The 13004-nt window shown below is 42.2% G+C and overlaps 1 protein-coding gene across 2 annotated transcripts in view; it reads right to left on the bottom strand.

Moving 5' to 3' along the window:
- TANC1 (tetratricopeptide repeat, ankyrin repeat and coiled-coil containing 1) overlaps positions 1-13004 on the bottom strand; it is a 43957-nt gene that overhangs the window by 13282 nt on the left and 17671 nt on the right. Inside the window, exons 5-12 of one of the 2 annotated variants that reach the window (XM_066323230.1) lie at positions 12082-12271; positions 8556-8813; positions 7903-8022; positions 6645-6926; positions 5620-5774; positions 4178-4409; positions 3035-3201; positions 1139-1746 (exon numbers count right to left, since the gene is read on the bottom strand). In XM_066323230.1, the coding sequence (XP_066179327.1) occupies positions 1139-1746; positions 3035-3201; positions 4178-4409; positions 5620-5774; positions 6645-6926; positions 7903-8022; positions 8556-8813; positions 12082-12271 (2012 nt within the window). The remainder of the gene's footprint in view (positions 1-1138; positions 1747-3034; positions 3202-4177; positions 4410-5619; positions 5775-6644; positions 6927-7902; positions 8023-8555; positions 8814-12081; positions 12272-13004) is intronic. The other variant, XM_066323231.1, reaches the window with a different exon arrangement.

The raw sequence follows: 13004 nt of genomic DNA, 5'->3' as shown, positions 1-13004 counted from the left end.
GATGAAACACTCCTGGTATTTCTTTCTGTGCTGCCCCCTCACAGGTGGCCCGGTCAGCTGTGAAGTGGTTTACAAACTGCTCTCTTTTGCCTTTTCAGAGCCAGGAGCTGCAGGCATCTCAGACAGAAGCCAATCCTTTTAGAAGACTGAATACTTGCAAAATTTGAGAGAAAACGTGTATTTAGTAATTCTACACAACATTAGTGCTGGTCAGTGTTCCAGGAAACAGTGAGAGTGGCACAAGGCTGCGAAAACAAGGTTATCATATATTATTTGTCGATCAGACTATACACTGGAACCGGGCAATTAGCCATATGCTAGCTGGACTCTTCAGCTGAGGGGGAAGCTGTGGGAAAGGAGCTCCCTCCCCATCTTCAGACATTTCTGAAGAGAACTTCCCACAATCAGAAGCTTTACCTGGGCCCAGGCAGCCCCCCAGGCAAGCCCTGGGAGTTCCCAGCGTGGTGGAAGCAGGGCTCCACAGGGCTCCAACTCCCCAGTACCACCTACAGAAATGGTTCTGCTACAGCCACTCAAAAGCTCAGGCAAGTCTTGGGCTGGTAATAATTTTAAATGTCAGCATTATTTATTCTTTTGTAAAACCCAAACGTTGTAAACCCCAAGGAACATGGGAAAAAACCCAACAGGGAGCCGACTGTGAGAACACGATGAACAGTAACAGCCACTGTCTGGCTCTCCAAGTCACAGGAGGTGAGCATGAACACACAGAAACAATGCCAGCAGGATATAAATACAGCACGGAATGTCTCAATATTTTTGCATTTAAAAAAGCCCAAATGATCTGTTCCTTCTTTTCCTGCACTCTACATTACATAGACAAGGTGCTGCTGCATCGGATTCTCAACAATTCTGCTATGTTAGTAACAATAGAGCACTCTCATTTCTCCATGAAGGTAGCAAAGACAGATGCAAACTTCTGACTTCTACAGAGTCAATTATGCATTGTGAACTTTGAATCTGAAGTCACATTACCTCTAAATATGGAAGTTTTCATTTTGGAAAAAATTAGGTATACTTGTATTTTAAGATCACTCTTTCCTCTCACCAACTGTTGCAATCAAATATAAAACCTCTATTTTTGGTTACTTAAACATGAATTACTGCAGTTTTAATTTACCTTGGCTCACATAAGAAGTCAGTATTTTCACCTTCTGCTCTCCAGACAAGCCATTCTCTGAAGGAAGGATGGCAGAACATGCGTGTTTTGTCACGTCGTTTGATCAGAAAACATGAAAGGGCTTCCATCCTCTGGCTGAAGTCTTCCCACTGTTGTTCACTGTTTATTTGCCCTGCATTAATAGCCTGGAAAATCTGGTCATCTGTCATGGGATGCAGGGATGCCAAAGCCACGTTCAGTATGGGCTGAGCTCGCTCAAAAGCAGAGTTTGTCATGAACTTCATATTGCACTGCAGTAAGTACAGCTCGGACAGAGACACAGGAACAACTTTGTAGCTTGCACTTTTGATTACTAAATGACCTTTTTGGAAAAGATCCAGAGTGAGTTTCAAATAGAGATAAGATCCCAGGCTTCTCATGATCAGGTGGTTACTCACTTTCCCAATTGTAGCTGCATCAGCTTTTCCATTTAAAGACATGTTGTTTATAATTTCCTGACTGTTGTTAATTCTGTACTGAATATAAGCATTCAAATCATTGTGAATTCCCTTGTTGTCTGGAAAACTGTCCAGGGATATTGTGACAAATGGTAGTGAATTTACCACTTCCTGTGAGGGAGAGAGGGGGAAAAACCAAAAAGACAAACCAAAGACATTTCAGTATTTCAGCACTGACAACTCAACAATGCATCTCTGCTACATTTCCTTTTGAAGTGAGTACTGTTCTAAAAAGGAATTCAGTATCCCTGAGATGGTTTTGCAAATATTGCCTCCTCATAAGAGGTAGAACAGTATTTCTATATTTTATCATTTTTCATAGGAAGGTCTCAAGTATTTCACTGACCAAACTCAACAACTGAAAGAGATGAGAAATGACCACTTCAAAGTTAAAGAAACGGGAAACGGTCACCAGAACTGGAGCCTAAGACAGGCCAGGGAAAGGGGGAGGCCAAAAGAATGGATCTATTAGGCAGGAACGTTTTATTAAGCAGCACCATCAATGAGCAGAGAGAGAAGACTCCCCTTTCCAGCTTCCAGTGACAACGAACCAGAAAGGTGCCCTGCACACAGCCCCCTGTGCCTGAAGGTACAACTGCCAAGCACAGACCCTTCAGCAGGTTCACCTGAACACACTTCCACGTTTCTGTTACGCAGAATGCTTTTATGTTTATGTAAACAAAGATCCTAAAGACCTTTATTTAAAATAAACACTTCTGCAACTTCTAACGAATTTCATACATAAGTAAAACTTCCGAAGATTTACTTTAAAATTTCTAAAATTCAAGTTTGAGAACCAGAAACTTCTTCCACAGAGTCATATACTAGAAAGCTTTACCAAACATCTCCAGACTGTCACAACACAAAAAGGAACTCTATTCCACTCTATGTAATTAAATGGATTTCAAAAAGTTGCACTTTCAGACTAGTGAGATATTTTAAGCAAAGACACACTTCTCCGGTCTCCAGAGGGAGAAGAGTCCCAGCTACAGAAATCCCTTTTTAAACCCAAGAATTTAGTTGAGAAATAAACTCTTCATCCAGTGAGCTGTGTGCTGACAGTAAGAAGGCAGAGGAGAAATAAACTCTCAGAGGCTGTACTGAAGCACACCTGTACCTTAACACCACACTCCTGAGGTACAAGGGAACACACTCAAATTTCATCATTTCTGCTATTATCAACTCTACTGACAGCTGCAATAAAGTGATTCACAAGGGAAAAGGCCTCCAGAATTGTATTTTTACACTGCAAAAAAACATACAACGAAGGAAGGAAGGAAAAAATCCAAGAGACTTTGAGTTCCTCTAAACCCAGTATTTTTCATAAAAATGCAGCTGCACCAATACAAATGATTATTTGGTCTTTGAGTGTAAGAAAAACATTAAAAGGTGTTTTTACCTGGAAATTAGTTCTTATGGTCACAATGAGCTTCAACCAAGGAGGAAACTTATAGATTATACTTGTGATAAATGAAGAAATTGTGTCACCATAATCAGGTTTATGAAATTCAGCATCATTTAAACCATCTACCAAAATTATGTAGTCTTCCTCAGGAATCTTCTGCTCTGAAATTTCAAAATAAAAAAGGAAAGGATAAAAACACATTCTCCCTTAAAGTGACACATATTTATCCTCAAATTCCATATGTCAAGAAACAAAATGTATCTTTATGCACACCAGTGCATCTTATGGCATTTAAGCATTATTTAGGAGATTAGAAACAACATTTGGAGATTAAAAACAGGAATGATATACTCTGCTCACATGTAGGCACAGCCTCCATTCTGGCACAGATCAGGTATCTGCTGTTCAAGCTGGCACAAGCTGGTAAACAGCTGTTTTCAAGAGGAGTGTGCTAGGGTCTAATTAAATATAAAAATCACTTTGCTACAGGCTTTCTTTCACACACTATGCTCGAGGGAGTGGCTGCAGCTGTGTCAGGGAAGGTTGGGGTGGATATCAGGGAAAGGCTCTTCCCCCAGAGGGTGCTGGCACTGCCCAGGCTCCCCAGGGAATGGGCACGTTCCCAGGGCTGCCAGAGCTCCAGGAGCCTTTGGAGAGCACTGCCAGGGGTGCCCAGGGGGGATTGTTGGGGCTCTGGGCAGGGGCAGGAGCTGCACTGATGATCCTGGTGGGTCCTTTTCAGCTCAGGTGATTCTGTGACTATTGGAAAACTGCCACATCCATTTTAAAAGCAAGCAAAACCCACGTCCGCTTTGCAGATGTTTAGGGCCAGGAAACTGGAAAGGATGTGACAAAACTCGATTTTGTGGAGGTGTCAGCCTTAACTTCAAGCTAACAGCTGTCTTCTCATTTTCTAGCAAAAAAGTAAATATAAAGTTTCCTTGACCTTTAATAGGCTTCACAGAATTTTAATTTAAACACCAATCAAATGTTCAAAACCCATGTATTATTGTTACAACTAGCACAATTAAGGAACCCCTTTCTCCAGGAATGTTCTGCTTTATTTGTTTTTAACAATTTTCGCCGCTCTTTGTGCAGTTCGGATTCCATTTCCACGTCACTTTCTGTTTGACCTACCTCTCCTGAGGACTGACAGCGGTTCCAGCACTCCCCTTTTAAAGGCTGCTGCTGGGTCCTGGACACAAGACCTGAGGCTCAGCATGCTCTGCAGGTGAGGCTCTCTGAGGAGGAGGTCTCTGTAGGCTGCTAACTGCTGTGAGCGGCAAAGCAAGGCTGCCACGCTGTGCACAAACTCGGGCACCAGGCACGTGTAGGTGTTATCAGCCTGGCAGTAATGATAGGCAACGACCTGCACAATTACAAAGTATAAAGCATTACCCTTTCAGAACTTTGGGTGGTTACTAGTTAGTGCAGTTAGGATGAAAGCGTTATTGAATTTCTCTCCCAACTACGAAACCCTTTTCAGTGTTAGATCCCACGCTGTAGCAGTCTGACAGCCTGGGTCAACACAGGGAGGAGGAAGGCAATGAAACAGGTTTTTGACCTTGCAGCACGTGCAGAGAGGAGAAGAAATCAAAGCGTCACATTCTGGCAGGAAAACAAAACAACTGGAGTTTGTGGCACTTGGAGACAGTGGCTAAGCAGCTGATTAACTGAGCACAAGAAAAGTAACCTGACAGTGACTAGGTAACCTAGTAGCTGTAATTTAACACCATGTCCCACACTGTAACCACCTAAGGGCTAATTCGATCATCAGGCAAAAGTAAGTGACAGACAACTATTAAAGACATGCTTACATAAGCCAATGGAGAAATATGACAACTGGCTTTTCTCCAAGTATTCCAAAGCTGTGTATTACTTGAAAATAAACCAGGACATAACCCATATTACTTTGGGGGAAAAACCCCAAAACAAACCACAAGAAAAATGTGGCGTTCACAGCGAAGAAAAAGCCCGCACTTAAATGGTTTTCAAACCATTGCTTTAAACAAAAATGTATCACTTTAAAGACTGAAAATGTTAGAGATCTTGTTTTCCCTACAATTACTCACATAAAATATGCAATTCAGACCCTCATTAATTTTACTACTTCGGCAAAAAATGAAGCACCCAACATATTAATCTAACACAAAAATGACTTCAGACTCTCAAGAGTCTGAAATAAAACTATATTCAGGCTCAACCTGTATCACAGCATATAAATGGGTTATACAAGTACTAAACATTTTATCTTCCCTGCCTCCCCCCACCCCAAACTTCACTTTTGGAAGGTACACTGAGCAGCTCCCTGTAGAAAACAGACAGCCCCTCTGGCAAGGAAAGGATCCCAGCTCCCACACCAGGCAAAACCGATGAGAAATTGTTACGGTAACTCCTCCTAAGAGCACACAGGATTCGAGTGATCAGCTGACAGGTAAAGAGGCAGGCAGGTGATTTCAGCAGCCAAACAGAGCCATCATGCAGAGGTGCCAGGTGCTGCCCCTGTCCCAGCAGAGCAAACTGACCCCCAGGCTGGAGGTTCTAACACACTGAGCATCTCCTAGGAAGGGAAAACTGACCTTTGAAGCGAGGCGTCTCACAGGATCCCCAGTGTGGGTTTTGTACTCAGCAGTGCCAGGGCAAGTCAGAGTCTTCATTGTGCTGGTGTCAGCAGACACAGGGGCACACGGGGCTAACTGGCTCAAGGGAATCTCCTGACAGGAGTCACCACCTGCTTTTAAAAGCAACAAATACAAGAGACCAAATTTGCTGAGAGCAGATTGCTTTCTAGAAAACACCACAGATCATCCTACTGCTAGAGTAACAACTGCAACTGAGCAATACCATTATAAAAGAAGCATTCAACTAGTCTGATAAATACACTTACAACTTTACCATTTTAAAACAACTCAACTGACCTTTAGACCAAAACTACAGAATTTCTGAAAACAAAACCATGCTGATGTGAAGAGTTTCCTTCAGAAAATTACACATACAATGCCTCATTTAAACTAGTAGTTACTATATGACTGAACTCTCGGCAAATTCATCATTGCTATTATTAGTAATAATAATAATATTTGAAGCATCAGTTGGAGGAATGGCAGTAATGACACTCTCACCATCCAACCAGTTAAAGAAGGCACTGGACTGGTCTGCTGACAGGATGCTGTGGATCCCAGCAGAAGACAGAAGGGGTTTCTCCATAGCTTTAGTCTCACCTCTACAAAAACTCTGTGGACAGCATACACAGCAGGTACACAGCAGGAAAGAAACACTCACTGCCCCCTTGCCAAACTTGTGAGAGACAAAGTGCTACAGTCACATCTCAGAGGCTGGGGTACACACTGACAGGAGGAAGAGACCCTGCACACTGCCTCTGTGCTATCACCTCTCTGATGGGCTGAGTCTGCATTATGTCAAGCTGAAGGTATTTGTCAGAAGACAAAATTTTAACTCCTTCTTCGGCTCATTGTAAAAAAAAAAAAAAAAAAAGTGTTTGCTGAAGATTTGCTGAGTCTGACTACCTTAAGCCCAAAAAGCAAACATGTGACTCCTGATGTCAGCACATTAACCCAGAGCATTACCCAGAAAAGGAACATACTTTTAGGAGATGAACTCGGGCTGTTGGAGGCTATTTGTCTCATGCGACTTCCATGACAGCTGAGTGCCACCAGCCGTGAAACGACCGCAGTCTTCCCGAAGCCCACATTGCCAGTAATGACTGCTCCCCTGCTCTCTGCTGGGTCAGGAGCCTGCAGTTTTTCCTCAATGGCCTGGAACAGCCATTCTCTTCCAACAAACACCGAGTCTGTGGTTATGCTGGGCACCTCAAACAACAGCGGCTTCAGCAAAATGTCCTGAGGCTTATAGGGGATGAAACGAGCTGAAAAGATGGCAGGGAGGAGAGTTTATGAGAGGAATCTTGACATGCAAAAATCAAACAGCATGGTTTCAGAAGGTAACATCATTCAGAAGCTTTGTTGCTATCAGTCATAATCAGACATTCTAGTGCTTTCATCATGAACACAATGAAATCTGATGGCTTCAGTTCAAGTCATCTCCAGAATTTTTGCATGAATTGAATGGTAGAGGAAAGAAGCTAAAGGTATAATGTATTTTTTTACAACTGAACTTGAGTTAGTAAGCTATAGAATTTAAAAAGTTTTCTTAAAAATACATTAATAATTTGACAAATGGCGAAGTGCCATTTTCCAGTTTAGAGTGAACTATGTGCTGAGCATCACAGCCTTAGGTCTTCAAATCTGTAAAGACATTTACAGAGAAACAGAAAATGGTGCAGAGAATAACATAATTTTTCTGTTTTAAAAAGTCCCTTAAAGTAATACAAAAAAACCTACTGCCTTGTTTTCCTGTACTTTTCAAGTCACAGGGTCAGTAGTTACACCTTTGATTACTTTGATATATATATCTGGGAAACACCTGATGACTTAGGGAAGAATTTGGGTTTGACTGCATAAAATACATTAAAATTTACAGGAATAATAATATTCACCAATAATACGCTCTGAAGATTCATTAGCCAAATGTAACGTTACACAACTTCTGTTTCAGCAATGATCTATGACTGCGATCTATGACTACAAATGGAAGAGGGCAGCACATACAATCCTCAAGATCAGTTTTACTAGGTGTTCACATAATTTTTTCTGCTGTTAACCGTTATTGGTTGTAACAGACACACACACATTGCACCTCTAAACCACAGCATCGTGCAGGAAAAAGTGTAAGCAGGCATCTTGCTGGCAGAGTGGCGTGTCAGGGGCACTGCACAGGGCACACTCCCAAGTGCTGCAGGAACTGTGACTGTGCCAGAGAGGTGTACCCATCCCTGCCTTTACCTTCCTGCTGCACTCTCCCGCCAGCGGTGTTGTGCCAAGGCAAGCGAATTGACGTCCGCAGAGGAGCATTTCTTTGTCCATCCAAGTAACTCAGATCTTCCAATTTGGTCGAACTTGTTGCTAGAGTATTAAAGAACTGGAGGTGATTTTTCTCTCAACACAAGTTACAAAGAATGTTATTATTTATTACAGTCCTTCATCCACGTGTTACTTACAGAGAAGTTTTTCTAGACAACGGCAACAAAGTCATTCATGTTGTAACATTTACAAAATGCATTTCAATCAAGGTCACTAAAGATTTAGCTGGGTTTTTTTTTCCTGTTTAAATGGCCCTCAGTTCTCCCATTGAGACAGTTTCCTTTTTTTTTACTGTGACAACAACCACATCAGCAAGGTCAGAGGAGTTTCAGGTATTACCTGCTGATACACCACCTGTCACCAGGCAGAGTCCTGGAATAACTGATAGACTCCTGAAGTGTTTCAAAAGTCCTGACCTAATCAGTACCTACCAAAAAGCATGGTAACAGCCTTCTGGATGACAGTTTTAATTTTCCTTTTATCCTACAGAGACACTTCGATACTAACAAGAGAAAGAGTCAAAAGAAATGTCCTATCATTAAGACCACCCTCGGGTTTTGACCTCAGGACTTTACCTGCAACAGAGTTTGGACGAGGCATTATTAAAGAGGCAGAACTCTGAGTGTAAGGAAGGGGTCCCTCTCCTGTAGGTACTTCTTTTGGCAAATTCTCAGAAGATCCAATGGCTTCCTCTTCTGCCACTGGTGAACAATTATCTGTTCTTCGATCACGGCTGATGCCTTGGTGTTTTCCAGCTCTGAGACTCCCATCCTTACTCCATTCTAAGCTGGATCCACTACGATCATCATTTTCTGATGAACTCGTTATAGTGGCTGAAAGAGAGGGAAAAGAACCAAGCAAAGTCAGAGGAACATGGCACATACATTAGAATTTTCATTCTCAAATGGCACAGTGAAACACAAATGACAGAAATTGTGTTGTTCACAGGTCTGTCTCACCTAAAACACATAACCACATATGGATGACAATCAGCCTGTACTCGTATATCTGGCAAACTAATCTTGATAGAAACCTGCCAGCAAGCAAGCAATTTACTGTTCCTTTCTTAAGCACCTGCTACATTTCACTGTCAGAAAAAGCAAACAGGAGCAGACACCTGATGAATCAGAACGTATTAAGAGTATATTAATAAAATTTCAGACTGTATTAAACATACTCATCTATGTTTTAAAGAATGCTGCAGTATAAATCAGAGCCTCAAATAAAGGCCTGAGGGGAAAGGGGGCTTTTTCTGCTACAAAAATTTCATATGCTAGGCAATAAGCAACACAGGGAGACCCTCAGCTAAAAGGCAGCTAAGGTGTTTCTGGATGCTGTGGTACAGAACAGCGTTTTCTGCTGCTGCAGGGATTCCCTTGATGAGACACATCAGCTGCATTACCCAGTGGGACCCAAACGCTCCAGTCTGGGTGCTGAGGGTTCTCAGTGTGCCTGTACTTGTCTGAGATTGGATTGAATCAAGGCCTCCTGCAATAATTTTAAATTCCTGAAGACCTACTTAAGTAATGTTTGATAAAACTGCGCTAACCTCCTTGCCCAATTAGGAACACTTTGCAGATATATACTTTTTTGTATGATAATACTGAAACTACTCTGTTTAATTTAAAAGTTTTTCAATTACTAACATTAAACTATCACAAAATAACTGAACAACAAGTATTTATTAAAGGTAACACCAACACTCAATGCATTTTGAACACTTTAATGCAACAGAGGAAAATACAAAATAGGATGAAAGCGCATTAGGATCAAATAAACCATTAAAAATCAAATCAAATCAACACCAGTTCACACTATAATATCTGTGTGAACCCCGAGTCCTTCCCAGACTACCAATTTAAAAGTCAAGGCTATATTTGTGGCTATTCTATACTCAACTGGCCCATTCCTTAAAGAAAACATTCTGGCATACTGGACTGCTACCAAAATGCAACCAGAGGGGTGGCTCCTGCAATGCTGAGCTGGTCCAGTCAAGGAAGGAACAACTGCTCTCCCACAGCAGCTGCACTGCAGCTTCAGCCAGCAGGATGCTGAGGTCCTTGTACAGCTCTGCCTTCCTCCAGCTCAGGCTCACATTCATAAGAAAGATTGGATGCTTCAATTCAACAGCTTATTCTAAAAAGACCAATTATGTGACACACAATTTAGAGGCAGTAACAGAAAAAAAACCCAACTTTCAAGGCACTCAATCTTTGCACACACTTAGACTGCACTTCTGTGTAGCGAATTTATTTTATTTTTAATGTTCTATCAAATAAATCTGGCTCCTCTTGGAGTATGAAATCTTTAGAACTTTGATTCCTCTTGGAGTGAAACGCAGCTCCAGGAAATCTGGCTGCTCAAGATTTCCACCCTGACACAGCAGCAAGGACCCAGCAAAACTCCTATTTTGGCCAACAGCCCAATCTTTTCTCCTGCTTAGCTCCTTGCTGAAGTTTAAAACCTTAAAAATTTACTACTATTACGTCAAATTCAACAGAAGCAACGAAGAATTCAGCTACAGCAATACAACACTGGAAAACTAAGGGAAACCTGAACTGTAAAGTAGAAAAGAAGGAAAAGGGAGAAAAGATGGATTTCCCATCAGTCTGCTGGTGAGAGAACACAGCAGGCGTAGAAATACAAAGGAGGCCCACATAAGCAGCATGAAAGAGCAAGGTATTTTCATGGCTGGATGAACTCTGTCAAAGACATTAGAAAACACACACTTGCTAAACATAATTTAAAATGCACATGTGCTAATAACGAATTTAAATGCAGAGACACACTTGTATACAAAAACCTAAAGCCTCTGATACAGGTCACGTGTCAGGAAGGTGCCTCTTCTTGGTTCCCTGCCTTTATAGATACAAGGGGTGCTGCCATGGGTGGCCAAGAGACAGGGGGTGTTTAAACTCTCCTGCAATTTGAGACACAAACAGCAGCTCTGCAGAGGAGCAGCTGAGGATTACCATATGGTAATGAACCACACAGACTTGACTGAAGGATCCACCAGGAAGTTCCCCCTGCTCTTGCACTTGTACACTCATCCTTCCTTTTCAGTAGTTCAATACGCAACTTTCATCCCTGCTCTAAAATATTTTCTTTCAAACAATGGTACTTACAAAGTTATACAATAAGGACGTTGTCATGCCAGTACACTATTTTAAACAATCATGAGGCCATTCTCACATTATTTGGAGTTGGACATACTCTTGGACTGTTCCAAGCTTGTCAAGCACGGCTATTATGTTCATATCAGTATTTACATTTGTGCTCTTTTTCCAAAAGTAACAATTCTGACACATCCTTTCCTTTACATCAAGACGCTCATGCTATCTCAAAACTAGATCTTACAGGAAGTTGATCATGTATCAATCTGACATGGAATGAGCACTCAAAATCATTTTCTTCAACTGAAGCACAAGTTTTATACAAGAGTGTCAGTATCTCTGAGGGTAACTGATCAGTAAAAATGATTTCTGCTCAGCTGGCTGGTACAAGGAGCTCGTCAGAGCTGGGCTGTGAGGGTGGCTGCCTCCAGGTGGTCACACACTCCCCACAGGAGATGCACATATACCCTCAACGCAGCCATCTTTCAAAGGAGGATCACACAATTTCATTTCTTCCACAATGCCTCACTTTAGCTTCACTTTCATGCCAATTACTCAAAAGTCTGCACTTTTTAAAGACAGTTTGACTTAGGACATTCTCGTAAGAAATAACATCAATTTTTGTTTCCTTAGCTGGAAATTAAATCATCTTTCAGCCCTGCCATGCTTCACCATTATGAAAAGCACTGTTAAGACCTCTGGAATGGAAAAGAAAAAAGGCATAAGAAAACAAAGAATGGAGAAAATCAGAGGAAATTATTTATTTCAAAGGCAAAAGTGGAGAAATTAGAACCGCACCAGGAAAACAAAAGAAGAGAAATGCATACATTACAACAGCAGCCGTTATAGCCAACAACAGGATTTCAATCTTTCAAAATGGGATCCACAGACAGTGTAAAACCAAACAGGGTGACGTAAGGCAGCTGCTCAGACTCGCACAGTTAAGGGGAACACAATTTCTACGTGCAGCACTAAGGAGAATGCTCACCTATAATGCCACTGTCCTTGCTCTCCAGGGTGGAGCTGGGGGTGCTGATGGTGCCACAGGGACTGCCCCTGCCGGCGGCTGCTCTGCCAGCACAGCTGTTGAGGGTGGAGCAGGGGCTGTCGGTGCTGGGCGACGTGGTGCTGCTGGTGAGGGTGGAACAGGGGCTCACTCCTCGGCTGGCGACCGCACACTGCCAGGGAAGAGCAAGACACACTCACGGCGCTGCAGGAGCCCGAGGGCCCGCAGCACACCCCTCCAGCTGAGCTGGGACCACGGCAAAGAGCCCACCTCTCGGGGAAAACCTTCAAGAAGGCAAAACTTTCTCTGGACTGGGAATCTGAACCGTTCGTACTACTCTTAAAAAGTGACTGCTGAATTAAAAAGGGAATTTCAGAGTTCAGTGAAAAAGCTGCAGTGAGACAGATTTCTTCTCCACTTAACACTTTACTGGATGCCCCTCCCCTCGTGTATTTATTCTTTGAGTTGAAAAAACTTAGAACTGCAGTCTCATTAATTTTTCACTATCAGTGTGAAAACCCAAACTGATGCACTAAGATTTAGAAGGGCTGGGACTAATAGTGGAGAGAGTAAGAGGTAAGAGCAGAGCTTGATAGTTACTGTGGAGTTTTAGTTAGCAGATGATGTGGATAATAGCTGCCTGCTTCTCTCCAGTCCCTCTACCCCAAATGACAGAGGAACACTGCCTGATTGAAGTGAACTTCTCAGGAAGGAACAAACACAAGCATGCTCCTGTTTTAACAAAATGCTGGCCTTCTCCATTCTTGGAAATCATTGAAAAGAGAAGGGAAAAACTTCCTCCTAAATACCAAAAGCAGAGAGAATTCTAGAAGATATTTACATTCATAGATTAGATTTAACCTCCAGAAACAATGCGAACTCTATTCAGTTTGTGTGTTCTGAAA

The sequence above is a fragment of the Sylvia atricapilla genome, chromosome 7, assembly GCF_009819655.1.
Source record: "Sylvia atricapilla isolate bSylAtr1 chromosome 7, bSylAtr1.pri, whole genome shotgun sequence".
In the NCBI taxonomy this organism is placed as follows: domain Eukaryota; kingdom Metazoa; phylum Chordata; class Aves; order Passeriformes; family Sylviidae; genus Sylvia; species Sylvia atricapilla.
Note: the sequence above shows the minus strand (reverse complement) of the source record. Positions and strands in the feature narration are given on the sequence as shown.